Raw genomic sequence first — 26,715 nt, 5'->3', positions numbered from 1 at the left:
CTCTTTCTCCAAGTCTAATTTGCTATGCCATGTATATACATGATTAACCAGTACAATACGTACAGCAAAGAAAGCAGGTGAGAGATTTATTGATTCTGGCTGAAACAAATTGAAAAGTAACCTTGAACACTTTGTGAAGTCCATAATTGAGTTCCACAAATCAACTTTGGAGCCAGTTTAGCATGTCCATTTAGTTGAGGCAAAGAGCCTGTGTTTGATCTAACTTAAAGTAATTCCAGTGCAAAAAGTAGGTCAAAATGACTACCTTCTAAAATTCAAAGTTCCTTTTTTCACTGAGAGAAATTACTTTTATTTCAAACAGAACTAATGATACTGAATTTGGTAGAATATGTTATTTTCTTAGATATCTTAGGGGTGCCCTTTACTAATACTTCGGGGTAGACTTGTGGGATTTATGAGTGTCACCAAGTTCAGAGCTGATTTTAAGCTAAACTCAATGACTTGGCCCTTCTAGAAAATTATCTTGCCTCTGATAACTCAAAATTCAAACTGAGACTGTAAACTATAACATAGAAGTATTTAGTGTAGGTGATATTATAGAACAGGTATCTATTCTACTGATAGTCACCCCATTTGAGTTAAATATGCTATGTGACGATATTAAGAAGCTATGTCTTCTGAAATTAAGTGTAAACTTTAAAAAATATGTGAAAAATTAGAATATGAAACAATAATTATTTAACCTTCTCCCACCGATTCACTTTCTGAAATCAGAAACGGAGAGATAGTGTGTTTATAAGCATGTGTGAATAATTACCATAGCAGACACGTAATTTTAAATTCAAATTTGTTGTTGTTTTTTTTTTGTTGGTTTTAGAACAATAAAATAAGCCTGTCTTTCTTTGGATCTTAAAATTTATTCACAATGTTTTCATGTTTTATATTAGGAATTATCTGGTCCTACAGAAGTAGAGAATTCCATTTCTCTGGGAATATCAGAAGGAGGTTAAAATGGGCACAGGTAAATCATCCATTTGGCTATCAAAAAGTCTGATTCTGGCTGGGCACAGTGGCTTACGCCTATAATCCCACCACTTTGAGAGGCCAAGGTAGGCAGATCATCTGATGTCAGGAGTTTGAGACCAGCCTGGCCAAGATGGTGAAGCCCCGTCTCTACTAAAAATACAAAAATTAGCTGGGAGTGGTGGCAGGCGCCTGTAATCCCAGCTACCTGGGAGGCTGAGGCAGGAGAATCATTTGAATCTGGGAGGCGGAGATTGCAGTGAGTGGAGATCAGGCCACTGCACTCCAGCCTGGGCAACAGAGTGAGACTCTGTCTCAAAAAAAAAAAAAGGCTAATTCTTTTTTCTGGTCCCAAGTAAAAATGACTAACTTCTCCCAAATATAGGGTAATAAAATACCCCGAAATGAGTAAAAGTTATTCATTCTGACTATAATACACTCTGTTTTGGCAGAAAAAAAAACTTCATAACTTTAAAAACTGAATAGTAAGCCCTTGGTTAATCATTTAACATTGGAACTCCTATTTTCTCTTCCAGCAAATGTTTCCAAAAAGAAAAACGACCACAATCAAGTTAGAAAAATGTTTCCCCTTTGAGGAAGGAAGGACAAATAAGGTGTTTCAACTGTAGTTGGTAAAATCATTTGCTAACCCTCCGTGTGGTAATGATGCCACATCACCTGCACTTTGCTATCTTGATTCATGCTGAAGTGATTTGTTCTTGAACCCAAGTGGAACTCTCTAGCGATTTGCCCATTTTTTCATATTGTCACAGACACTCATGGTTAAATAAAAACAATCTGGTTGGTATAAAGCTCAATTTGCAGAGAAATAACTATTCTCTTTGTCATGAGTCCGCAGGCACCTGAAGAAAACATTTTCACACAGAACATGGCTATGTGCCTTTTAAATTCATTTGCAAAATTGTTTCATTTCTTATGTAAAAAGGTGAAATATTGACTACTGATAAAAATTTCCTCCGACACAAATATTTTTCAGGTTCATCCAATCCCACCCTTACTCAATATCATGGAACATGAAGCTAAATTCATCTGAAATACTTCACTAACTCCCAAAATGAACAAGTGAGTGGATGCTTGATAAAAAAAAAAATACTAGCCCATACACAATTAGGGAAACAAGAGTTGTAGGTTAAGTGGATTTTCTTCCAACCCTGTGATTACCTGAATGTCATTTTTAACTTGGTTAACTTAAGGTAAACTTCTCTCTCTCTCTCTTTGTTTTAAATTCATCAATATTCCTGCACAAACCTTCATTGCCATTTAATTTTAATAAAACTGAGAAAGAGAGAGTGAAAACGCATGTTACGCATTTCAGGCAGGAAGATGGGAAGAAAGGAAGCATGCCATTCAGGATTCTGAATTGATTTGTACAATGTCTTAGGCAAAAGCTCTTCCAGAAATATCTATCTATGAATTCACGTTGAACATAAGACACAAAATTACAGATAAAGGTTAAAATCAAACTTGTCAGATGTTAACATTATCCTGACTACTTATAAATTGATTCATTTATGTGCTAGAACATTTTTCTACCACCTATCCTGGAGGAGGAGAGAATCCACTTACTGCGAATGTGGAATGTGCTTCGTCAGGGAGGGGAGGGGAAAGAAAGAATCCTGACTGGTGCTATGTAAAGTGGCTGCACCTTTCAACCAGTTTTCAGTTTCAAACAAGACTTTTAATATCTGTGTCTTTTGATTGTCTCTGATTTTTAATTTTTGAAATAACTGCTTTATTAAGATATGACTTAGATACCAATTTACTCATCTAACGTGTACAGTTCATTGATTTTTTGGTATATTCAGACTTGTGTAATCATCACCATAATCAAGTTTTTAACATTTCCATCACCCCAAAAAGAAACCACATACCTTTTAGCCATCACCCCCAATGCTTTTTTTTAATCCCTTAGCCCTAAGCAACTCATACCAATTTTCAGTCTACAGATTTGCCTATGTTTGAACATTTCATATAAATGGAATCAGGCAATTTGTGGTCCTTCGTGATGGGCTTCTTTCAGTTAGCATGTTTTTAAGGTTTAGTGTTTAAAGAATTTTTTAAAATTTGGGAATCCTTTCAGATTTACAAAAGAGTTGCTAAAAAACGTACTGAAAACCTCCATTTACCCCTTATCTAGATTCATGTCCTGTTAATCAGGAGTCTAAAGGTTTTTAATATCTGTTGTTATAGCAATAAAACATTCAAAATGGTTATATTTATAAAAGAATGGTCGGCAAATGCTTATAAATAATTTGGATTGTCATTTGGAACATTCTGAAAATGGCATGGAACTCAGGGCTATGAAAATCCATTGGTAGATGTGTAGTTGATGTAGGCAGATTGAGTTTCCATATGTGCCTGGCATTATTAGCCATACAGTCATACAGTCTTGCACCACACAAGAACCTTTAGTCAACGACGAACTTCATATATGACTGTAGCCCCATAAGATGATAATGCCATATTTTTACAGTATTTTTTCTGTGTTTAGATATCCGTAGTTACACAAATACATTTGTGCACGTAATACTGCATTACAATTGCCTACAGTATTCAATACAGTAACATGCTAGGCAGCCAGGAGCAATAGGTTATATACCACATAGACTAGGTGTGTAGTAGGTGACACCATCTAGGTTTGTGTAAGTGCACTCTAGGATGTTTTCACAAAGACCAAATTGTCTAAGGAAGCATTTCTCAGAACACATCCCCATTGTTAAGTGACAGAAGACCATGCAAGAAAACTCAAGATTCTTGCAATCAAAATGAACACATAGGAAACAAGGCTTAAGAAGGTCATAGGGCTGGGTGCGGTGGCTGACGCCTCTAATCCCAACACTTTGGGAGGTTGAGGCTGGTGGATCACTTGAGGTCAGGAGTTTGAAACCAGCCTGGCCAAGATGGTGAAACCCCATCTCTACTAAAAAACACAAAAATTAGCCAGACTTCATGGTGGGTGCGAGGCTGAGGCAGGAGAATTGATCGAACCCAGGAGGCGGAGGTTGCAGTGAGCCAAGATTACGCCATTGCAGTACAGCCTGGGTGACAAGAGTAAAACTCTGTCTCAAAAAAAAAAAAAAAAAAGTCGTAGGGATACCAAGTCCTTTTCCATCATTCTTAATCAACTGGAATTACAACCAATTTAGTATTTATTAAGCACTTAATAATCTGTGTCAAAAAGTTGTACAAAGAGGTAAGGAGTAGTATAAAGAAGAATAAAACAAGGTGGTCAATTTTAACAAGATGATCTACACTGTGACCTGAACTCTCTCAGCAAAATTATGACAAAATAGCTATGGAAGACATAAAGAATTAATTCTTTCTGGGAGTAAGACACTATTGAAATCACAAAAGAAGAGGTACTCAACAAAGCTTCGGGTCATAATTTTTTTTTCCCTTTTGACATTAAAGATTACCAAGGCTCTAGCTCTCTTCTGGAAAAAGGTAATAAGATGAAGTTAAGGGGATCCTTTCCTTAGAAGTTTTATTATTTACAAATAATGAGGGGACTAAGAACCTAAGGTAGCTGTTGCTGTTGACTTTTTAGGAATAATATTACTCGGGGCACCTTGAATTTCAGCTTAGCATAATTATAGTTTTAATCTATGCTGCAACAGTTCTATGGAATATCATTAACCATTTACCACTTTTAATATATTAAAGCACTGCATCCCAGTCTTGGCTAGGGAACATAATTGAATCTGTATTCAAGCTTGGGGTACTTGAATACAGATATCCAAGGTTCTCTGCAGATCCCCTGAGGAGAACCTCTGTCAAAAAAAGTTTGGAAAACTCTTTGAAGGACGCTGCTTTAGGAGTTTATCAGCTAAATTTAGGATGCTCTGGGTGACTATATTCATTATTGACACCTAGTTTATGGACATAGAAAGTATCCTCACTAAAATATTTAATAAGAAGCATGTTGTACTGTCTTTGAACCAAGCCAGAGTGCTCTTAGTAATCAAAGTGAACTGAGCTGGGGGCAGTGGCTCATGCCTGTAATCCCAGCACTTCGGGAGGCCGAGGTAGGTGGATCCCTTGAAGTCAGGAGTTTGAGACCAGCCTGGCCAACATGGCAAGACACCGTCTCTACTGAAAATACAAAAATTAACCAGGCGTGGTGGCAGGTGCCAGTAATCCCAGCTACTCAGGAGGCCGAGGCAGGAGAATCGCTTGAACCCGGGAAGTGGAGGTTGCAGTGAGCTGAGATTGCACCACTGCACTCCAGCCTCGCTGACAGAACGAGACTCTGTCTCAAAAAAAAACAAAAAGTGAACTGGTGTCCTTTGATCATTGGATAAACACTACAGTGGCTAATAATTTCCCTCTTTACATGTGTAAAACCATGTTAGAAGTTTGGGACACAGAGAGCATAAATTGTGGAATGAGAAGGTTCAATTCTTCCTCTTGTGTGACCCTGTGGGAGCCATTTCATCCTTCTGAACCTCATTTCCTCTTGTAGAAAAAAAAAATGAAAAGAGTAAGAAGATCTAACTGGTAGGGTTATTTTGATGATGAAATTGAAGTATGTATATAAAAGTACTATGCACACTGTCATTATTATTTTGTAAAACAATCAATAATTTTCCACATTCATGTTCTTTTGTTTTTTTGAGGTACTCATAATATTTTATTTTTTGACAAACATTATTTGTGATAATTTTAGATTTACAAAAAGGTTGCAAAGACAGTTCCTGTGTACCCCTCACCATGCTTCCCCTAATGTTAACATTTTTTTTTTCAGGCAGTCAAATAATTTATTTATAATCATAAGCTGGGGCTTTATTCAGAAGTGTTAGGACATTAGTTGCCTAGATACTAAGCTATTCATTCAAAGGTGGGAAAATCTGTACATTATTTCTTTTTTTAAAAATTATTATTATACTTTAAGTTCTAGGGTATGTGTGCACAATGTGCAGGTTTGTTACATTTGTATACATGTGCCATGTTGGTGTGCTGCTCCCATTAGCTCGTCATTTACATTAGGTATATCTCCTAAACACATTCATGTTCTTTAGAAAGCAGTGCCAACTATTGTAACAACTTTTTTCTTTACGAAGCTACATACCATTTTAAATATATTGTGCAAGTTTATTATATCTGAAAGCAAATCTACAAAAGAAATAATTTCCCCCTTTTGTGTACTACTCTGTGTTATAGCGATTTTGATTCTTTCACAATTTCGGATCTCCTCCATACAGAAATTTCTCGCTCTAAAAGACTTGAAGATGTTTGTGGCTGCCTGGGTTAGAGAAAATGTACAGATATATAAAATAATAAAATAAGATAATTTGAATTCAAAGAAGCTATTTATAAAGAAATTTAACATGCAAGGAATATGACTGCCCAATTGAAGCATCTTTGAGAGTACAGCTATTTACAATTTAGAAGGAAGGAATTGTGGATGAACAGTTCATGTGTCTGCCTGGAAAATACAATGGCACATCAAATAATAATTTTAAGTCTTCTGTCTGAACAAAGGCTTTAGTATGGTAATAAGTAGTACAAAGCAATCAATGTTTCATATATTATAATTTTTCACATATGGAAACTTGTTTTCCATATGAAGAACTACAACTCTTTGTTAGCTGCGTTGGTGGAAACAAAAGGAAGATGGGAATTTAAGGGACTCCAAGTGTATTTATAAAGTTAGAAGTTACAGTGAGTTGGAGGATAGAGTGGAAGGCATGACTTGAAATATCTAGGTGAGGAGAGTTTGGATGAAAACGCTGATCCCATTAGAAAGCCAAATGGCACCTCCGAGGTATGTAGCAGGCCTGTCCCATCTCACAGGCAGAGCAGCGGGCACAGCCCAGGGGACGCCCGCTCTAAAGAGGGTAAAGAACTAAACCCCTTAGCTTGGGCTTCTGCCACCAGATCCCCTGGATTGACTATTAGAAACTTCACTTCCATGTCTCCATCAGTAAAACAGAAAACGAAATATTCGATGTGTAGGAGTAGCTATGGTTAATAAAATAGGTTTAAATATTTGGCAGCAGGCCGGGCGCGGTGGCTCACGCCTGTAATCCCAGCACTTTGGGAGGCCGAGGCGGGCGGATCACAAGGTCAGGAGATCGAGACCACGGTGAAACCCCGTCTCTACTAAAAATACAAAAAATTAGCCGGGCGCGGTTGTGGGCGCCTGTAGTCCCAGCTACTCGGGAGGCTGAGGCAGGAGAATGGCGTGAACCCGGGAGGCGGAGCTTGCAGTGAGCCGAGATCGCGCCACTGCACTCCAGCCTGGGCTGGGCGACAGAGCGAGACTCCGTCTCAAAAAAAAAAAAAAAAAAAAAAAAAAAAAAATATTTGGCAGCAGAAGAAAGAATTCAAATCTGTGATTGAGAAGCAGGTCACTGGAAGGTTAAGTTAACCTGAAAACTCCAATTCCCCCTTTCCTCTTTACCGCATAGTTTGCTTTTTTTGCTTTTCCGTCCTTTCACTCGGTCCGCACCTACACTAAATCCCAGCAGTGAAGTTGAAGGCATTCATGTCTCCACTCACCAAGGCCCCTGGATCCCAATGGCCAGGCAAATAACCTAGCTGTGCACCAGCTAATGCAGTCGATATATGGCATAGTGTTCATTTGGTGCTTATGAGTGATAGAAGTTTTTATCTAATTTAACTTTCTTAATCAGTTTGAGGTCTTGTTATTTTTTCTTTTTTTAAAATAAGGGCCAGTAACATAAAATTGCAAAAAAGAAAAAAAAAAAAAAAAGAAAAAGGGCTGCTGTTTTAGGACCCTCTGTGCACTGTTTGTATCCCACCTGCAGGGGAAGAACAGAAACTGCAATAAGCAGGTTGGGAATTTGGGAGCAGTTTGAGAGGAATCTGACACCTGCTGATATAATATATCAGCATATAATATATGCTGATATCTAGAATAAAAAACGTGTATTTTGTATGCCTTTATTTTATTATTCTAGTGATTTATTTTTAATGTATGTTAAAAGTACTACTATATGACAGATTCTATCCACAGACAATCTGTGAGAATATTGAATTTTGATGGGCATTTCGATGACTGAGTTATTTTCTCCGTAGAAAGAGTGACACGAGTGAGGGGTGAGGGGGTGGGGAGGGAGCCCTGTCTTCAGATCTCCTGTTGTTTGACTTGGGCGTAAGGAACTTTCTGAGTCAACCTGCAGGTGGCTTGGCAGGGATTCCTTCTTCCCAGCTCCCGGCTCCAGGTGATAGCTGTGGTCTCATCCCCTCAGCAAACACCTTCAAAGAACTCACAGCAGATATGCAGTGGGCAGGAGATTGGCTTTCTCCAAACACAGGGGAGATTGTGGAGGGGGAGCAGGTGAAAATCATATTCTTAATCACAAACAAACACAATTAACTGGCAACTGGATTAAGATACCTAATCAGTCAAAATTATTTAGAGGCTCTTATAACCATCACCCTTCTTTTGGAAGTTCCTGCTTGCTCTGTGAGATAATGCTCTGTTAATGAAATACATGTCCGTAGGGGTCCCCTGAAGGGGACATTCCTCCTCTTCAAGTGACATAATGAGGCTTTAATAAAAGCTCTAAGGGGAAAGAGCCTTTTAAAGAACAAGAGGAGATGTGAAAACGTGTGGTCAAGGACTAACCAAGAGTCAAATGCTCCCTCAACTTTGGTCCCTCTGTGGGCTTTAAAGAAATCCTTCAGTAAGACTTGGTCTCAGGTGATCTTTCATTCATTCAACAAATCTTGTGGAGTTCTCATGATGGGCCAGTCGCCAGCAGTTCTGGGCATGGGGGGCTGGGTACAGCAATGAGCAACGCAGGTAACACCCCAGGGAGCTAGCATTCTAATGGGCAAGGGATAGACAATACAAATAAATATAGACTATAATCACTGCTAGTAATAAGTGCTTTAAAAAATTATAAAGCAGAGAACAGTGTATCACAAGTTTGTGGAGGAGGTGGGAGACAGTAAGGATTCTAGGCAGGATGTCTCTCTGAGTAGGTGTCGCTGAATGAGGGGACTGTAGTTCCAGGCAGAGGCAAGAGAACATAGGTTTCGAGCAAAAAGGAGCTTGGCATGTTCTGGGAACGGCCAGAAGCCAGTTGACTAGAACACAGTGATGAAGGCAGAGAGTCATGAGGGATGGGAGTAGAGGGATAGGAATGAGCCACTTCGGCTGGGCAAGTGGCTCATGCCTGTAATGCCAGCACTTTGGGAGGCCGGCCGAGGAGAGCACATCACTTGAGGTCAGGAGTTCGAGACCAGCCTGACCAACATGGTGAAAAACATGTCTCTACTAAAAATACAAAATGAGCCAGGCATGGTGGCGAATGCCTGTAATCCCAGCTACTTGGGAGGCTAAGGCAGGAGAAACACTTGAACCCGGGAGGTGGAGGTTGCGGTGAGCTGAGATCATGCCACTGCACTCCAGCCTAGGCAATAGGGTGAGACTCCATCTCAAAAAAAAAAAAAAAAAAAAAAAAAAATTAGACGGGCATGGTGGTGGATGCCTGTAATCCCAGCTACTTGGGAGCCTGAGGCAGGAGAATTGTTTGAACCTGGAAGGCGGAGGTTTCAGTGAGCGGAGATCGTGCTGCACTCCAGCCTGGGAGACAGAGCAAGACTCCATCTCAAAAAAAAAAAAAAAAAAAGAAAGAACCAGTTCATGTGGGACCTTGTAGGTCATCAGCATGGATAGGACATTTATATAGGATTAAATCGAACATGATGATCGTGATGTTATGCATGTGCACAAGAAAGTGCAAGGAGCATTCACTAATCAAATGTACCTAAATCAAACGCTAGGCGAAAGGTTAAAAAGTAGCTATAAGTTAACCATCTTTATAAATATGCCATTATAATTCATGTGTTAAACAGCATAAAATTTGTACTGGCAAAATCAAATTAGCATAGGCCCTCCAACTGTTGAAGACTTAGACTGCTCAAGAATTAAAGCTTCAATTCGAACAACCACCCTAAAACTGAGTTGGCGTGTTAGATATTTGTGGATCACACTACATAAAATGACCAGACCAGTTAGTACATACGCATATGATTGCTATTTATTAAATCATTCATGCTCAGAGTCTTTGCTTAACCAGAGGCTGCCCCTTCTGGCTTTGGGATGTTGTATCATCACCTTTTTTGTAGACACGACCCTGTCAGATTTTCCTCCTTTAGTCCTGGAAAGGGAGAAAAGATATGCCAAGGAGAGAAGAACCTGTTTACATACCCTAGGTCATCCACTGCAGCTAAACTTTTGGGGTATTTGTTTGTTTTGTTTTTTGAGACAGGGTTTCGCGCTGTTGCCCAGGCTGGAGTGCAGTGGTGCAATCATGACTACTGCAGCCTTAACCTACTGGGCTCAAGTGATTCTCCCACTTTAGCCTCTCGAGTAGCTGGGACTGCAAGTGTGCACCACCATGCCTGGATAAAAAAAAAAAATTGTAGAGACAGGCACTCTCTATGTTGCCCAGGCTGGTCTTGAACTCCTAGCCTCAAGCAATCCTCCCTCTTCTGCCTCCCAAAGTGCTGAGACTATAGGCATGAGCCACCGTGCTTGACCCGTAGCTAAACTTGTACCTGTGCACTGTCAGGTTTGCGGGGCTGCCAGCAGCGCCGCTCTCGAACTCTCTAAGAGAAAACACCACACCGGGGACGCAGAGTTCAGGGAGCCACTAAGCCTGCTTTGGAGACAGAGGGGTTGGTCTTCATTTTAATGCAGTTCCACTGAACTTTCCCTCTCACACTGAAGATGGAAATGACTCATGGGAATTCAATCATGCAAAGAAACAGTATAAATTAGATTGGCCAACCTCTGCACTTGGGGCAAGTCATGCAATCTGGCTTCATCTACAATCATGGAGAGTAATGTGTGTGTGGGTGTGGCTGACAGTGGGGAAAGGCAATATATTCATGAAGTATTTCCTCAAAGCTGCCACATATTTTATTAACACATCTGGAAAATACTATTTAATGCTTACTCCTCTGTCTTCCTTATGGTTTTTTTATTTTGTTTTGTTTTGTTTTTGAGATGAAGTCTCGCTCTGTCGCCCAGGCTGGAGTGCAGTGCCCCAATCTTGGCTCACTGCAACCTCCAACTCCCAGGTTCAAGTGATTCTCCTGCCTCAGCCTCCTGAATAGCTGGGACTACAGGCGTCTGCCACCACACCCGGCTAATTTTTGTATTTTTAGTAGAGATGGGGTTTCACCATGTTGGCCAAGCTGGTCTCGAACTCCTGACCTTGTGATCTGCCCACCTCGACCTCCCAAAGTGCTGGGATTACAGGTGTGAGCCACCACGCCCGTCCTCTTTATGGTTTTTAAGAAAAGAAATCCTAGTTTTGCTTTAGCCATCACTAAAAGCCAAAGGTCCAAACAATATTTTCTGTTTGTTTGTTTTGTTTTTTGTTTTTTGAGACAGAGTCTTGCTTTGTTGCCCAGGTTGGAGTGCAGTGGCATGATCTCGGCTCACTGCAACCTCCACCTCCCAGGTTCAAGGGATTCTCATGCCTCAGCCTCCTAAGTAGCTGGGACTACAGGCGCACACCACCAATTTTTTAGTTCTTAATGGTACAATGTTGCAGTTTTAAAACGATGAGTGACGGCATCCAAGACAAACAAAAATTGTGCCTTGTAATTTTGTTTTTAACTGATGCCTGAGGAATGTGCCAGCAGGTAAAGGGAGTGAAGAAGAAAACATCAATTAGCTTCCAGTGTATGTTTATGGTCATACTCGATACTTAAAATAATTTTTAAATAGATTTAAACAAGTAATTCTTTCTTTCTCTCGCTCTGGGGCATGGAGGAAGCAGGGTGCTGGGCGAAGCCTGCACAGAGGCACTGGCACACCTGGAAGTCCAAAAAATGGGGGCTGGGAGCGGGCAGTGGTGGGGCCAGGAGCCTGATTATGGTGAGCACATATGTGCACATATGGAGAGAAACAGGAGCCAGGTTTCTCACTGTGGGAAAAGAGAAATACAGCAAAGGAGAAGTCTAGAAAGAACCCTAAGATGTTGGATTGGAATTGGAGACTAACATAAGATACATATATACACACATACAGAGGTAGATTTAGAAATAGTTATAGATATGTGTGTATGTGGACACACACGTATACATAGATTAGTATACGTTATTTCCTAGCTCTGTCTGTTGAGGGTGCCTGGAAGCAGTGACACTCCAGTACTGATGAGAACTACAGACTTCCACTTCTAAATGCCATCCTCCACAAAAAGATGCTCTGGATCCCTGGAGAAATGCCTGGATCTAGGGCTAAATGCAGGGAAAATTCAAAAGGATCCTGGAATATCGTATCGTGCTAAAAAGTATGAAAATGGTCAAAGGGTTATAAGGACCTATCAAAAGAATACAGGAGCTAGCTCGAAAGGCACCTCACTGGCCAAATCCATGGCAACTGTGGCAACCAAACTATTGATACAAACTAGTGAATAAAAAGAGAATCAATTGGCTGGGCATGGTGTAATCACGCCTGTAATCACAGCACTTTGGAAGGCTGAGGCCGGTGGATCACCTGAGGCCAGGAGTTCAAGACCAGCTTGGCCAACATGGTGAAACCCCATCTCTACTAAAAATATGAAAAAGTTTGGTGGTGTGGTGATGGGCACCTATAATCCCAGCTACTCGGGAGGCTGAGGCAGGAGAATCACTTGAACCTGGGAGGCAGAGGTTGCAGTGAGCTGAGAACGTGCCATTGCACTCCAGCCTGGGTGACAAGAGTGAAGTCTCAAAAAAAAAAAAAAAAAAAAAAAAAGGAATCCACAGAGATACAAATAAACAAACAAATAAATAAAAAGAAGGGAGGACTTCCTTACAGGAAGACAGGCCATTTCATTGTCAGAGTTCTCAACACAAACACACACACAAAATTCTCCATTACAAAGGGGAAAAATAGTGACCTGAACGTAGAGAAACTGGGTAGACATCAACTTGATGAGGTGATCTGATTAGCATCACCAGTGATGATGAGATGTCTGACGCCCTTCCTTGTCATACCCTGATGGGAGCACACCACCATATCCACGATTTCCCTACAAAGAATGTATGAGTCAACATAGACAGACCAGGGTGTGGGACATCCTTGGCATGAAAGGCCTGCACTCTTTAAAAACTATAAAGGTTATAAGACAGACAGAAAAATATTGAAGACCTTTGATAAATAAATGTAACATGATCCTGAATTGGATGTTGGGCCAGAAAGAGAAAAGAGGCATTGTTGAAGTAGTTTGCAGAATTCAAATTGGGTATGTGGCTTAGATGGTAGTGACATATGGTAGTAATGTCAGTTTCCTAATTTGTATGGTATTTGATGGTTTTGGGGAGAGTGTCCACATTTTAGGGGAATACACACTGGAGTATTTGGAGTAAGTGATGAGACGTTGTGCCACAGCTTGCTCTCAAATGAGTCAGAAAAAGACTAATGACATGCACACATGCATATGATTTAATATAGAATATGTAACAATATATCCATAATACATATTTATATAGTATCTATAGTTCATATATTTATTATATTCTAATATACTATATATTTCTATTGTTCTATGTATGTATATTTAGAAAAGAAGAATGGGAGGAACAAATGTGGGAAAATGTTTATCTTTATTTAGATAGAGATGGAGCAAAAGATAAAATGCTGGTGAGGCACAGTGGCTCACGCCTGTAATCCCAGCACTTTGGGAGGTCGAGGCAGGTGGATCACTAGAGGTCAGGAGTTCGAGACCAGCCTGGCCAACATGATGAAAACCCATCTCTACTAAAAATAGAAAAATTAGCTGGGTGTGGTGGCGCACGCCTGTAATCCTGGCTACCCTGGAGACTGAGGCAAGAGAATCTAGTGAACCTGACAGGCGAAGGTTGCAATGAGCCCAGATCGCGCCACTGCACTCCAGCCTGGGCGACAGTGAGACTCTGTCTTGAAAAAAAAAAAAAAAAAAAGCTAACACAGCAGTCTCAGAAAAGGTGATACAGTTCTTTATGTTATTCTTGGAACTTCTCTGCAAGTTTGACATTATTTCAAAATAAGTGATTTTAAAAGAATATCTGTGTATTTATATAGTGGTGTAAGTAACAATCAGTTTCATTTTTAGTGGAATATGTAATATTTCATATGGAAGATATTTCCATGTTTCAATACTCTCTCTAGGAATTCTGGAACTTAGAAGGAAGAGGGTGGGTTATAGAGTCCTTTTTTAGCCCCTGTAAAAATGTTATATAACCAGAAAATGTCAAAAAGAAAGAGTTGTCTATTTTCTGTCCAAATTCTCACATTCTACTTTTAGATTAGCCACTAAAATAATCGATTAGCTTTACTAACATAATGGAAACCCAGTAAATTCATAGTCATTCCTCATAAAAGTAGAATCTGCTTTCCCCTGGATCAAAGGTGGGACCCTTTGTGCAATAATTAATTTCAAATAATTTTAAAAAGGGTTTGCTCTATAAAAAAAATAGCATTCCATTTTTACCCAAAGCAGTATAGTCTTCTTCACAGTCCCTGACTTGCATTTTATCTCAGTTTGCTACCTTTTTCTGTACAGAAAATTTTCTCTAAATCATTATATCCCTAGACACACAAACACACACACACAAACACACACACACAAACACACACACAGAGTTGTACTCAGCATTTTTACTTTACAAAAGTCTCTGTGATCATTTTTTTCACTTCTTTATCTCACAAAGATCTGACATTCTCCCCTTCGTTTTTGGGAAAATTGAGGGTGAGGACTTGCAATTTACCTGGTAGCAAGTTATTGAAAAATCAAGACTAGAATTGAGAGTCTTTTTACTCTACAACACAGAAAGATCTAGCCTAGGTTAGTACACTTGTGGGTTATTCTTCCTCTAAAATACATGTATACCAGGCACACTTACTGAGATTGTACTTTTCCTCTGTAAGTCTTTAGGAGAATTTAGGCCTACCCATGTAAATACTCATTTGCAAGGCATCTCTTTGCATTGCAAAGATATACTAATAGAATATTGAATGCTTTGCAATTGTATTTTTGCTTGCCGGTTGTAACAGGGTTTAGAAGGTTGACGTTCACAAAACAAAGGCTTCTTTTACCATCAGGGTAAAAATGTTCACATTCAAATATAACTAGAAAATGTACAATAATTTATAGAGAAATCTCTGAAAGTTTTGCTAGTATAAGACAATTTTGATTAAAGTATAAGAATGTTGTTACTAGCTATCATAGATGTTAACACATGATATTATACATTTCATCTAGTTGCTATAATGCATGTACCTTCAACACTGTGGTAGTTTTATTTTTTCTCACAATGTTTTCTTAAGCTAAGATGCATTTATTTAAATTTAATTTTATTTATTAAATACCTGTGTAGAACTTACTATGTGCCTGGCCCTATTATAAGTAGTTTATGGATAATGAATGCATTTCATCCTCATAAAACTCCCTGAGGCCATTACTATTACCATCCTCCAGTTCACAGATGAGGTATAAAGAAGATTAAGCAACGTGTCCAAGGAATACACCACTGGTAAACTGTAGAACTAGAATTCCAGCCCAAGCAGTTCAACTCCAAATATGTGTTCACAACCAATGTGTCATGCTGTGCTAAACCTCAGATTCACAGTTGTTGGATAATTATTTGTTGATTAAATGAACAAATTATTCTCTTGCCTCTTAGGCTGATTTGAAAGCATTAAGCAAATTACCCAATTGTTCTGTACCTTATTTTTTCACTTTGTAAAACAGAACTGATAATATTTGCCATCCATTTCTCTTCCGAACAACAGGAAGAATGGAGAGCATTTACTTTACCTACCTGCTGTATGTTTTTATGTCTTTAAGACTGGGTCTGCAGTGGGTCTAGAGTAGGCTAACAGCTTATACCTTAAACAGGTAACAAAACCACAATTCAGTATAATTAAGTTGCTTTCCATCTGAATGAGCGTGAAGTAGAGGGGCAAAAGTTTGAGAACTTCAACTTCCTCACACATGAGCTTTATTCCCATTTAACTCTGAACTGTTCTCTTTTTTTCAGCTGAATCAGAATTTGTTTGTATAAAATAATAGTTAAGATAAAGGGCTTAGATTATATGATTTAATAAAAGCATCAAGTTACAGATCTTCTAAGTGAAAATGTTTTCTTCTTACAGCACTACATCTCTAATATTTAAAAATTATCAGGACCTGGTTAGGGATAACACTGGAAATTTCTGTGCCAAGCGTCCTTACTCCATCTCTGTCTGTCCACTGTCTTTATTTTGTCCCTACACATTCCATTAGGTTTCTTATTGGCTGTAGACCTGGCATGAAAAGAAATTCAAAACAAGACCCTCTAATGTTTTGTTTTGTTTTTTTAAAGACAGGATCTTGCTCTCTTGCCCAGGCTGGAGTGCAGTGGTACAGACATGGCTCATTGCAGCCTCCAACCCCTGAAGACCCACGTCTGATAGCAGCAAGGGCAGATAGGTGGTCCAAGCACTCTTGTCGTGTGCTTTTGAGCAAATCATCTATCCTTTCTCAGTCTTAATCTCCTCTTCTGAAAAATGAGGCTAGTAACAAAGGCTGCACTGTCTACCTCCAGAGTTGTCAGGAGGGTCAGAGGAGTTAGTGAAACTGTTTTGTAAACTGTCCTCTACCATTATGAAGATGTTAATACTAAAGATCAATTTTGAAAAATTTTCCAAATACAGACACATGCAAAATTATCCATATACATTCTTGGCCTGGAGTTCCAAATGGAACTGGTTCAGAAAAGAAACAGAATTTGACTTAATCCTCAAAAAAGGTGGTATTTCAGATGCTTGATTAATGTCTGGAGACTAAATTCCTGGTGAATGAGAAAAAGCATATGACAGACCTGAAGTCAGATGACCACAGGCCTACACAGATGTGTCTGAGATGAGAACAGTCTTTGCTAAGGTCTGCAGAGATCATTCTCAGTGCCTTTGCTAAGGTCTACAGAGGTCATTCTCAGTGCCTTGCCTTGTGGGGAGATGACCTTAGGACTCCATCCATGACAGCTGTAACAGTATACTGAAGAATATACTGACGAACAGTGAATTGTGTGTGCTCTCGGGATATAAAGATGAAATGTACTAAAGACCCTGTGTTGTTATTAAACAGTATTGACAAAGTTGTTAGCAAGGTCCAAAAAGTGGACAGAAAAGAAAATTTAGTTAACAGATTAACCAAATACTGAGTGCAAAGGAATCTAGCAAGGATCCCTAACATTTTCTCTTTTGTTCAGAAACTTTGGAAGCCAACTTAGGTACCCTTTCAAAATCTGACATGTGTGTGGCTAAAGGTGTACGAAAGAGTGGGTGATGAGTGTTGTCAGAAGTGGCCTGTCCTATGACCTATTTAACTTTGATCACTTCCATGATAACAGAATGCACACCTTGCCCTAACCATCTGGCACAATCCAGCCCTGCTTACTAGGGAAACTTGGCAAGCCAGAGTTTTCAGGGTGGAAAGGAAACCTATTATCCCTACTAGAAAAAAAAAAAATCTCAAAGCGCTTGACCTACTGATGTCAGCATCACCTTTACATGCCAGGAACAAATTATTACAGAAGACCATACCTAGAACACCCAGCTGGAAGTTAATGAATCAGGGAGGAAGACTAATGACACTGAGTGGTACATTCCTCCGAAGCAGGGACCGCGTCCATTCTCCTTCGGGTGGGAGTGGAAGTGCTCTGCGCACGGTGGGCGCGCTGCTGATAAGGCTGTCTGGTCAGGTGAGGACACAGGTCTCCAAGGAAAGCCCTGGCCTGTCCTAGGGTGTGGATGGGGAAAGTGGGAGTAGGAGTTCAGCTGCAGCACCGGGTGCATGGAAGCTCTGCCGCTATTGAAATCCCTTTTAAGGCTGAGGGGCAGATCTGAAAGGGGTGAGCAAGACAGTGCTGTGTGTGTGACGACTCCTGGGTGAGGAGCGGGACCCTCTCCGTCATTCCCAACACCACCTCCCCCTGGAGTCTGAGGTTCCACAGGCCAGGCCATAAAGGGAAGTAGCCCACACACCTCAACCCGGGGCCACAGTTGGAGGTGGGGGGATCTAAGGAAAACTCCACGGATGAGTTTCTGAGTAGGGAAGTGGACCGGGAACAGCGCATTTCCTGCTTCGCCTGTGCAAATCCCAGGCGGGGCCAAGCGGGAACGGGGACACGGTCGAGGAGTCGCCCGCTGCCAGGGCGGAGTTGGGGGGCAGCCTCGAGGGGACACCGCCGGACCAGGGAGGGATGCGCGTGGAGGGAGTGGGAGAGGGCGTCCAAGTAAAATGTATATTCCCGTCCTAGGGCGAGGGGAACGCGCATCTCCAAATTCCCTCTCGCTGTAGCCCTTTTTTTTCAGTCCCCACGGGGAGAGGCCGGCGCAGCAGAGGAGAACGGCATAGGCTGGGTCGGACCCGCACTGCAGCATCTGCGGGGCTCCGACCTGGGACGGACCTCCAAGGCCCGGGGCGAGCGGCAGCAGAGCGGGTGGCGGCGATCTTCCGGGCCATTCCCTCCCCCCTACCCCTCCCCTCCCGCCCGCGACCTTCGACCTCCATCCCGGACCCACGGGGAACTGGCCCGGGGACAAGGAAGAGACGTTAAAGGTATCAAGGGGCGCGGCACCGCCGCCTAGACGGCGCCGGGGCGCAAGGTGCGAATAAGCTGCGTCCGGCTGCGCGGCCCTACCTGGGAGGTGCGGAACCCTCGGCCGCGCTCCACCGCCGCGCGCCACCTCCGGGAGGCAGCAGCCCGCGCACGATTTATAAATGCAAAGGCCTTATTGTTGTTCTTCGTTCAGGGATACCATTGTGTAGTCATCCACGGGCCGCCTGGAGTTTTCCCAGGATTTGCGGTGCGCACTCCCCTCCCCCGCCCACACAGACTTGCTCTCCAGCGCCAACCCGGATCTGCCTAGGTGCCCACGGGTCCTTCCCGATCGACTTGAGTGTCCTTCCTCCAGCTCTTGCTTTCCCAGCATCGAAAACACAAAAGCCTGCCGGAAATCACCCAGCCTTTGCCTGGTCACTCAGGGGCCCACGGATAAGCGTGGCTCTGATTCCTCCAGATCAGCCCCACGGTTCGCCACCTACCCGAGTTAATTTCTGCGCCCGCTGACCAAAGGCCCCAACCGGCAACGGGCACAGCTTCTTGGTGCGCTAGTCGCTTCCTTGCCCAGCCTTTCAAGCCTCAGGTCCGGCCCAGGGACCCGGGGACGTGAGCGCAATTAGTAGCCGGGAGTCCTGCGACCCTGGACCGCGCAGTGCTAAGGCACCCGGCCGGCTATGCGAGCGGTGTACTCGGCTCTTACTTGTGAAACTTGTTTTCCCCAACCCCCTGCGTAAATCTCTCGTGTTGAGAAAAGCAAGGCTTGCAGGAAGCCACTCCGGATGTTTGCTGCTTTACATGTGGCATTTGTGGCTGGCTCTGATAACGTCCCGGGGCACCATGTATTAAAGTGAAGAGACTGAAATAGAAGGCTCCACACACCGCGCGCGGGTCAGCGACGTCGCCGCCCTCCACACTGCCCCCCGAAAATAAATGACAAGCGAATGATCAGAAGAAATGAGATCTAACTGGGTCACAGTATGTAAAAGGGACTAGAGTTGGAAGACCACCACAATTCTCCCCTGTAAATTTGTAAACTGTGAATTTATGATCCCAGGGAGGGTGTTATAAGAAGTAGGGGGAGGGGCGCCAAAATCTACTCCAACCTATGATGTGTACTTTCACCTGATTTCTCTTACCCGACCAAGATCCGTCCCCAGGAACAAGGGCGAATAAAAATAGGGAAACTCGGCCGGTCTTGGTGGCTCACGCCTGTAATCCCAGCACTTTGGGAGGCCAAGGCGGGCGGATCACCTGAGGTCAGGAGTTTGAGACCAGTCTGACCAATATGATGAAACTCCATCTCTACTAAAAATACAAAAATTAGCCGGGCTTGGTGGCATGCGTCTGTAATCCCAGCTACTCGGGAGGCTGAGGCAGGAGAATCGCTTGAATCGGCGAGGTGGAGGTTGCCAGTCGAGATCGTGCCATTGCACTCCAGCCTGGACAACAAGAGGGAAATTCCGTCTCAATAAATAAATAAGTAAATAAATCAATAAAATATGGAAATCCCACGTTTTCTTCCCCATCATTTTCTCCATCTTCTTGGCTCCCAAGCGCACCTCTCCAGATAATGAGCTGGGTGAGGAAGAGCATGAGGATGAAGAAAGTGTACAGGGCTAAATCTGTGCATGTACTTTTTTGGACTCACACCTGGATTGTATATCCTGTAGTGTTTTTTAAGGAATTAGTCAAACAGATTAGACAGATAAAAATGAATTCTGGATCAGACATTGTTTTTAATTTTCAATGTTCTAGGAAAACTCCTTAGTTCATAAAAGATTTTGTGTTAAGAGAAAATTCTGCTTTGAGATCTTTGAAAAATATGTATTATTATCCAGAAAAGTTAGCAAAGATCTAACAAAAAACAAACAAACAAACAAACAAACAAAAAAAAAAAACCCTAGCAAAAAACAAAGTACCACGGGCTTAATTTGTAGATTGCTCTCTCTCCTCCTGTAGTTTTGTTGCTTAATAATTTTCGATGTGCTTTTGCTTTATTCTGAAGCCCATTTTTTTTCCAGAAAAAAAGCTTTAAAAGAAAAGTACACCATCATTTAAATTTGTCTAAAATCAACTGCTTTCAAAACTACCAAGTAAAAGTAACATCCCTCTTTGATTTCTTTATGCAGATTTTTTTTTCTTGTTTGAATCTTAGAGACCCAGGAACTAGAAACACTTTCTTAACTTGTCCTCTAGTCAAGACTTCACAGATACTTGCAGAATTAAATATAAGTTGGCTTAAAACAATTGTGTAAGAGTTCTTTTGAGAAAAAGCAATGCCAGAGAAACTGAAGGCCAGGAGTTTGCAAAAGTTTTGTATTTTTGTGGATGCCACTAAAAGCAAGACTGGACAGACAGTCTTGTTGTTGTAGTATCACACTCAAAGCAGCAGCATTTTACTTCTCGGATCCCAGGTGTAAGCTCTACTTTTTTATCACGCCTTCATAATAAAGAAAGTCTGTTCTGGAGATTGGTATATTGATTTCTTTGCAAAGTCATCTCTAATTATGCAGGAATGGCTGTTGGTTGCCCTCAAAAACCAACACAAATACACAAACACACCAGCCTCTCTTAGTGATTAAGAGCTGCAAGTCTGAAGGCAGACTGCTGGGTGTGAATTCCACCTTCTCAATACTGTAGTCTCCAGCAAGTTCCTTAACTTCTCTGCCTCAGTTTCCTCTCCTGTAAGATAGAGTCTACCTCAGGGTTACTATGAGGATACACTCCTTTGCTAATGCCGGAGCGCGCTACGAATAGCAGTGGCAGGCTGTGTCATTTCTTAGCGCTGTATAAGGGCTTGTTTTAAAAGTCTCACTGAAAACTTTTTTTTTCCAGATCGAAACACAAGTTTAATAGTCATTCAGATTTCATTCCAGTCTAAACAAACGTATAGAAATCTAATTATCTGCCAGAATAACCATCTGAAACTGACTCTTAAGAACCACAGTTACTTTGCAGCTAAAACAGATTGTTCTCTTCCCCCTAACAAACTCGGACATTTAGCCAAATATTGCTGCTGTCTTTACATTTTAGAAATCAGTATTAAGGCTCACCTGTTACTGAACACATGCGAGAAAGTTTTGTTATGCGTATCTTATATACATCTTGTACACATTTTCATACTTCACATGATGTGTATAATAAGATACACATTAAAAACTGGTTGGTTTGTCATGAGTAAATGCTTTATTCTTCAGAGTGATGGAATATTGGATCCAGAACGTCGTTCCGTATTTAATCTTGCTTTAGAAAATTAGGATTTATCTTGGACACAGCATTTTGAACATAACACAGGCAAGTTAAGTCCTGGGGGAAAAATTGTATTTTTAAATTTATTATCAACGGTGTCTTTCGCATTCGAGAAAATACATTTGAAGAAGATGCCCGTGCAGGAAGTAAACTAGGTCACCCACCACTGAAACACCCTCGGCTTCTACAAAAAGATGTGCTTTAAAGAGAATAGAATGGACGCTCAGTATGTTCATCTAAACGACCTTGGGCAAGTACGTCGATTCCAAGGTACAATCAGCCCTCCCAGATGGCTTTTCGAGTCTCCCTAACCCGGGTGGGAGAGGACGCGGCGCCAGAGCCCGGCTCCCGCTAGTTTTCCCGGGGGCAGGGGTAGCCCTGGGCGCGGGGCCAGGGGAGGGGCAAGGGGCGGGCGTGGGGTTGGACTGGGACTTGGGACTCGGACCACGGCCTGGGCGTGGGCCTAACTACGCGGGACCGGCCCGCCCTCGCCGCTCCATTGGCCACATCTGTGCAGAAAAGGCCCTGCGGCCCAGGGGCGCCCGCAGTGTCACTAGGTCGGTTGGGGGCCCTGGGTACGCTGTAGACCGTAGACCGCGACAGGCCAGAACACGGGCGGCGGCTTCGGGCCGGGAGACCCGCGCAGCCCTCGGGGCATCTCAGTGCCTCGCTCCCCACCCCCTCCCCCGGGTCGGGGGAGGCGGCGCGTCCGGCGGAGAGTTGAGGGGAGCGGGGCCGGCCTGGAGCGCCATGAGCAGCCCGGATGCGGGATACGCCAGTGACGACCAGAGCCAGACCCGGAGCGCGCTGCCCGCGGTGATGGCCGGGCTGGGCCCCTGCCCCTGGGCCGAGTCGCTGAGCCCCATCGGGGACATGAAGGTGAAGGGCGAGGCGCCGGCGAGCAGCGGAGCGCCGGCCGGGACCGCGGGCAGAGCCAAGGGCGAGTCCCGTATCCGGCGGCCGATGAACGCCTTCATGGTGTGGGCTAAGGACGAGCGCAAGCGGCTGGCGCAGCAGAATCCAGACCTGCACAACGCGGAGCTGAGCAAGATGCTGGGTGAGTCCGAGTCAGGGACGCAGGCGGCCGGGCGCGCTGGCGCGAATCTCTAGGCCGCTTTCTTAAGCCCCAAACGGTGTTCTTTGCGAGCCTGACGCCCGAGACTCCACGTCCTTTCTTAAGGCTCTCGGTTCCCTTCCAGCTTCTCGTTCTCCGAGCCTCCAAAGTAACTTTCCGCCGTGCTCTCCGGCTCCCGGATTCCCCAGGTGGCCGGGGACGTGGGTCCAAAGGCTCTGGGAAGGCGACTTCCCGGCACATCTGAGCGGCGCGAGAGCACCCTTGGCCCTGAACTGGGCCGGTTGTGTCCATCCCTCGACCCCTTCCCTAGCTAGGTGTCCTTTTCTGTTTTTCGAACGACCGGGTGATGGGTGAGCGGAAAGCCGCTTCCAGGAGACCAAAAGAAAGGGGTGCCTTTAGAGGACGGGTGTTCCCCAAGGGCTCGGACTCAGGAGTCCCAGACTTCCCTTTTTAACTTCACCCCAGTTGCTCAATTCAAGGTCTGAGGGGAGAGATGCCTCCGGGTGGGGGAGGGGCCTGGGGCGGGAGCGCAGCCGATAAACCCTGCGCCCCTCTCCCCCTTCCTTCCACTGTGCAGGCAAGTCGTGGAAGGCGCTGACGCTGGCTGAGAAGCGGCCTTTCGTGGAGGAGGCCGAGCGGCTGCGCGTGCAGCACATGCAGGACCACCCCAACTACAAGTACCGGCCGCGGCGGCGCAAGCAGGTGAAGCGGCTGAAGCGGGTGGAGGGCGGCTTCCTACACGGCCTGGCCGAGCCGCAGGCGGCGGCGCTGGGCCCCGAGGGCGGCCGAGTGGCCATGGACGGCCTGGGCCTCCCGTTCCCCGAGCAGGGCTTCCCTGCCGGTCCGCCGCTGCTGCCTCCGCACATGGGCGGCCACTACCGCGACTGCCCGAGTCTGGGCGCGCCTCCGCTCGACGGCTATCAGTTGCCCACGCCCGACACGTCCCCGCTGGACGGCGTGGACCCCGACTCGGCTTTCTTCGCCGCCCCGATGCCCGGGGACTGCCCGGCGGCCGGCACCTACAGCTACTCGCAGGTCTCGGACTACGCTGGCCCCCCGGAGCCTCCCGCCGGCCCCATACACCCCAGACTCGGCCCAGAGCCCGCGGGTCCATCGATGCCGGGCCTCCTGGCGCCACCCAGCGCCCTGCACATGTACTACGGCGCGATGGGCTCGCACGGGGCGGGCGGCGGGCGCGGCTTCCAAATGCAGCCGCAACACCAACACCAGCACCAGCACCAGCACCAGCACCAGCCCCCGGGTCCCGGACAGCCGTCGCCCCCTCCGGAGGCACTGCCCTGCCGGGACGGCACGGACCCCAACCAGCCCGCCGAGCTTCTCGGAGAGGTGGACCGCACGGAATTTGAACAGTATCTGCACTTCGTGTGCAAGCCTGAGATGGGCCTCCCCTACCAGGGGCATGACTCCAGTGTGAATCTCCCCGACAGCCACGGGGCCATTTCCTCCGTGGTGTCCGACGCCAGCTCCGCGGTATATTACTGCAACTATCCTGACGTGTGACAGGTCCCCGATCCGCCCCAGCCTGCAGGCCAGAAGCAGTGTTACACACTTCCTGGAGGAGCGAAGGAAATCCTCAGACTCCTGGGTTATTGTTGTTGCTGTTGTTTTTGTTTTTTAAAAGGTGTCTTGGCATATAATTTATGGTAATTTATTTTGTCTGCCACTTGAACAGTTTGGGGAGGGGTGAGGTTTCATTTAAAATTTGTTCAGAGATTTGTTTCCCGTAGTTGCATTGTCAAAAACCCTATTTCCAAGTTCAAGTTAACTAGCTTTGAATGTGTCCCAAAACAGCTTCCTCCATTTCCTGAAAGTTTATTGATCAAAGAAATGTTGTCCCGGGTGTGTTTTTTCTATCTTCTAAAAAATAAAATCTGGAATCCTGTTTTTTCGTTCTACTAGTACCTCTGTCACACTAGTTTTATCAAAACCCAATTTTTAAGATCAATGTTAAGTCTATTAGTGAATGTAAATTTCTCATCCTCTTGAAAAGGGTGAACATAATTTAAGGACTATATCTAAAAATATGTAATTGTTTCGGGAAGGAAAAAAGAAAAGCATTCTGGAATGAGCCTACTTCATTTCAAGTAATCTTAGTTTTTAAAACGAACGGTTAATTAATATTTTCAATTCCAGTATATCACTTTAAGTAGAAGGGGATGTCCAAGTAATTTTGGTTTTCTAACTGTTGAATCATAAGCTTGACCGGCCCACAGAGGCTTTTCGGATGTTTTTATCTGTGTTCTGCCATCTCTTTACACTACACTCCTCCGACATTCAGTTTACCTAAATCTTCACATTTTTACACCTTGGGAAGTGGCGTTGCTGGGTTTAAAATAAAGGAGTCACAGAAACTAATCAAAATAAAATGTGCATTATGACAACTTTTAATACACTTTAGCATTTTATTTGAAGAATTTTTTTTTTGCTTTTAGATTTAATACATACATGGACGATGGCACAAACTTAGGGGAGAATCCATGAATGGTTTGTAGTGTCCCTATCTATCACCATCATTACCTTATCAAGAAGAAACTGAGTTACAGGGTTGTGAGTAAAAGATGGGGATCAGCTCCTGTAATCAGCCATGCTAATTGCTGCGGCACGTCTCACCACATTTTACAGATTGAGGCATAAATGGAAACAGGTGACTTATAATGGGCATTTCCTGTGCCAGATGTTTGTTCAATGCCGTTCTAAACAGCTTGAGCCTCAATAAGCCTGCAGGTTTAGGTGCTATTTTTCCCATTTTGTAAGTGAGGAAAGGAGTCACCAGGCCTTCCCCTGCCACGTATATGAAGGCTTGTATTACAAGTTCTTTTGACATATTTCTCACCTGTTTTCCTCTGGACCAGGGTGTATTCATGGGCACTGGGAGAATTTACATTTTGTTGGTGGCAAACCATACAATTATCCTTAGCAGCAAGTGCTACAGAAAAAGGAAAGGCTTGGAGGATAGCTTACAGCATTTATGTGGGAGAGATGTCTGAGCTGAAATGATTGACTGCATTATCTTGAAAAAAGGCATGGCATATGTTTTTCAGAAGGGATTCCTGGAATGTGAAGGATAGACAGTTTCAGTGAGGAAAGATAAGTTTATTTTGTTAGGCATAACAGGCTTCCTTTAAAAAGGTTAAATTCTAACCCTTAGCTGAGGTGGGTTTTTTCTGCTTCCAGCCTGAGCTCCTTCTCCAGGGTGTCCCAAGAGTTCCCAGTAGATGAAGTGGGCAGAAGGGCTACCAGCCTAAGTTCAGGGCGGTGCTCAGACTACACTTGGCATTTTCATCATAGTCAGCCGAAGAAGACTCAGCTGTACCCTTGGCTGCCATCTGTTAACAATATTAAGACAAGTACAGAAAAGAGAAAGAAAAAGAGTTCTTAGGGGAAAGATCTAAAGTCCTGTAAATTACATCCTTAACTCCTAGGTGCGGGTGGAAAAACAGTAAGAGCTAAAATTGTTAAGATATTGTCCATGCATTTACATGGATGGAGGGTTTTGTCTTCACAAATTTTTTTGGGTAGAAGCATCAAGCCCATTCCTTCTCTTTCCTCAAGCATGCAGATCAAGTGACTGCAGGTAGCAGCTAGTGATTTTTTTTTAACTCCTAATTTTAATTTTTATGGGTACATAGTAGGGGTATATATTTATGGGGTACATGAGATGTTTTGATACAGATACGCAATGCGTAGTAATCACATTATGTAGAATGGGATATTCATTCCCTCCAGCATTTATCCTTTGCGTTACAATCCAGTTATACTCTTACTTATTTTAAAATGTACAATTAAATTATTATTGGCTATAGTCA

At 43.5% G+C, this 26,715-nt stretch overlaps 1 protein-coding gene and 1 long non-coding RNA gene across 2 annotated transcripts; one reads left to right on the top strand and one right to left on the bottom strand.

The window, feature by feature from the left end:
• Positions 1-9,768: 9,768 nt before the first annotated feature.
• Positions 9,769-18,450, bottom strand: LOC139355839 (uncharacterized). The gene is made up of 3 exons (XR_011607025.1): positions 17,543-18,450; positions 12,876-13,007; positions 9,769-10,139 (listed from the first exon to the last, which is right to left on the bottom strand). It is a non-coding gene; the product is annotated as an uncharacterized lncRNA (long non-coding RNA).
• A 3,784-nt stretch (positions 18,451-22,234) lies between these two features.
• Positions 22,235-24,793, top strand: LOC105482289 (SRY-box transcription factor 17). The gene is made up of 2 exons (XM_011742314.3): positions 22,235-22,870; positions 23,466-24,793. The coding sequence occupies exons 1-2, from the start codon at positions 22,564-22,566 to the stop codon at positions 24,407-24,409; spliced, it is 1,251 nt and encodes a 416-aa protein (XP_011740616.2). The 5' UTR covers positions 22,235-22,563; the 3' UTR covers positions 24,410-24,793.
• The last annotated feature ends 1,922 nt before the right edge of the window (positions 24,794-26,715 follow it).

The sequence above is a fragment of the Macaca nemestrina genome, chromosome 8 (assembly GCF_043159975.1).
Source record: "Macaca nemestrina isolate mMacNem1 chromosome 8, mMacNem.hap1, whole genome shotgun sequence".
NCBI lineage: Eukaryota > Metazoa > Chordata > Mammalia > Primates > Cercopithecidae > Macaca > Macaca nemestrina.
The sequence above is the reverse complement of the archived record's forward strand: the minus strand, read 5'-3'. Positions and strand labels throughout refer to the sequence as shown.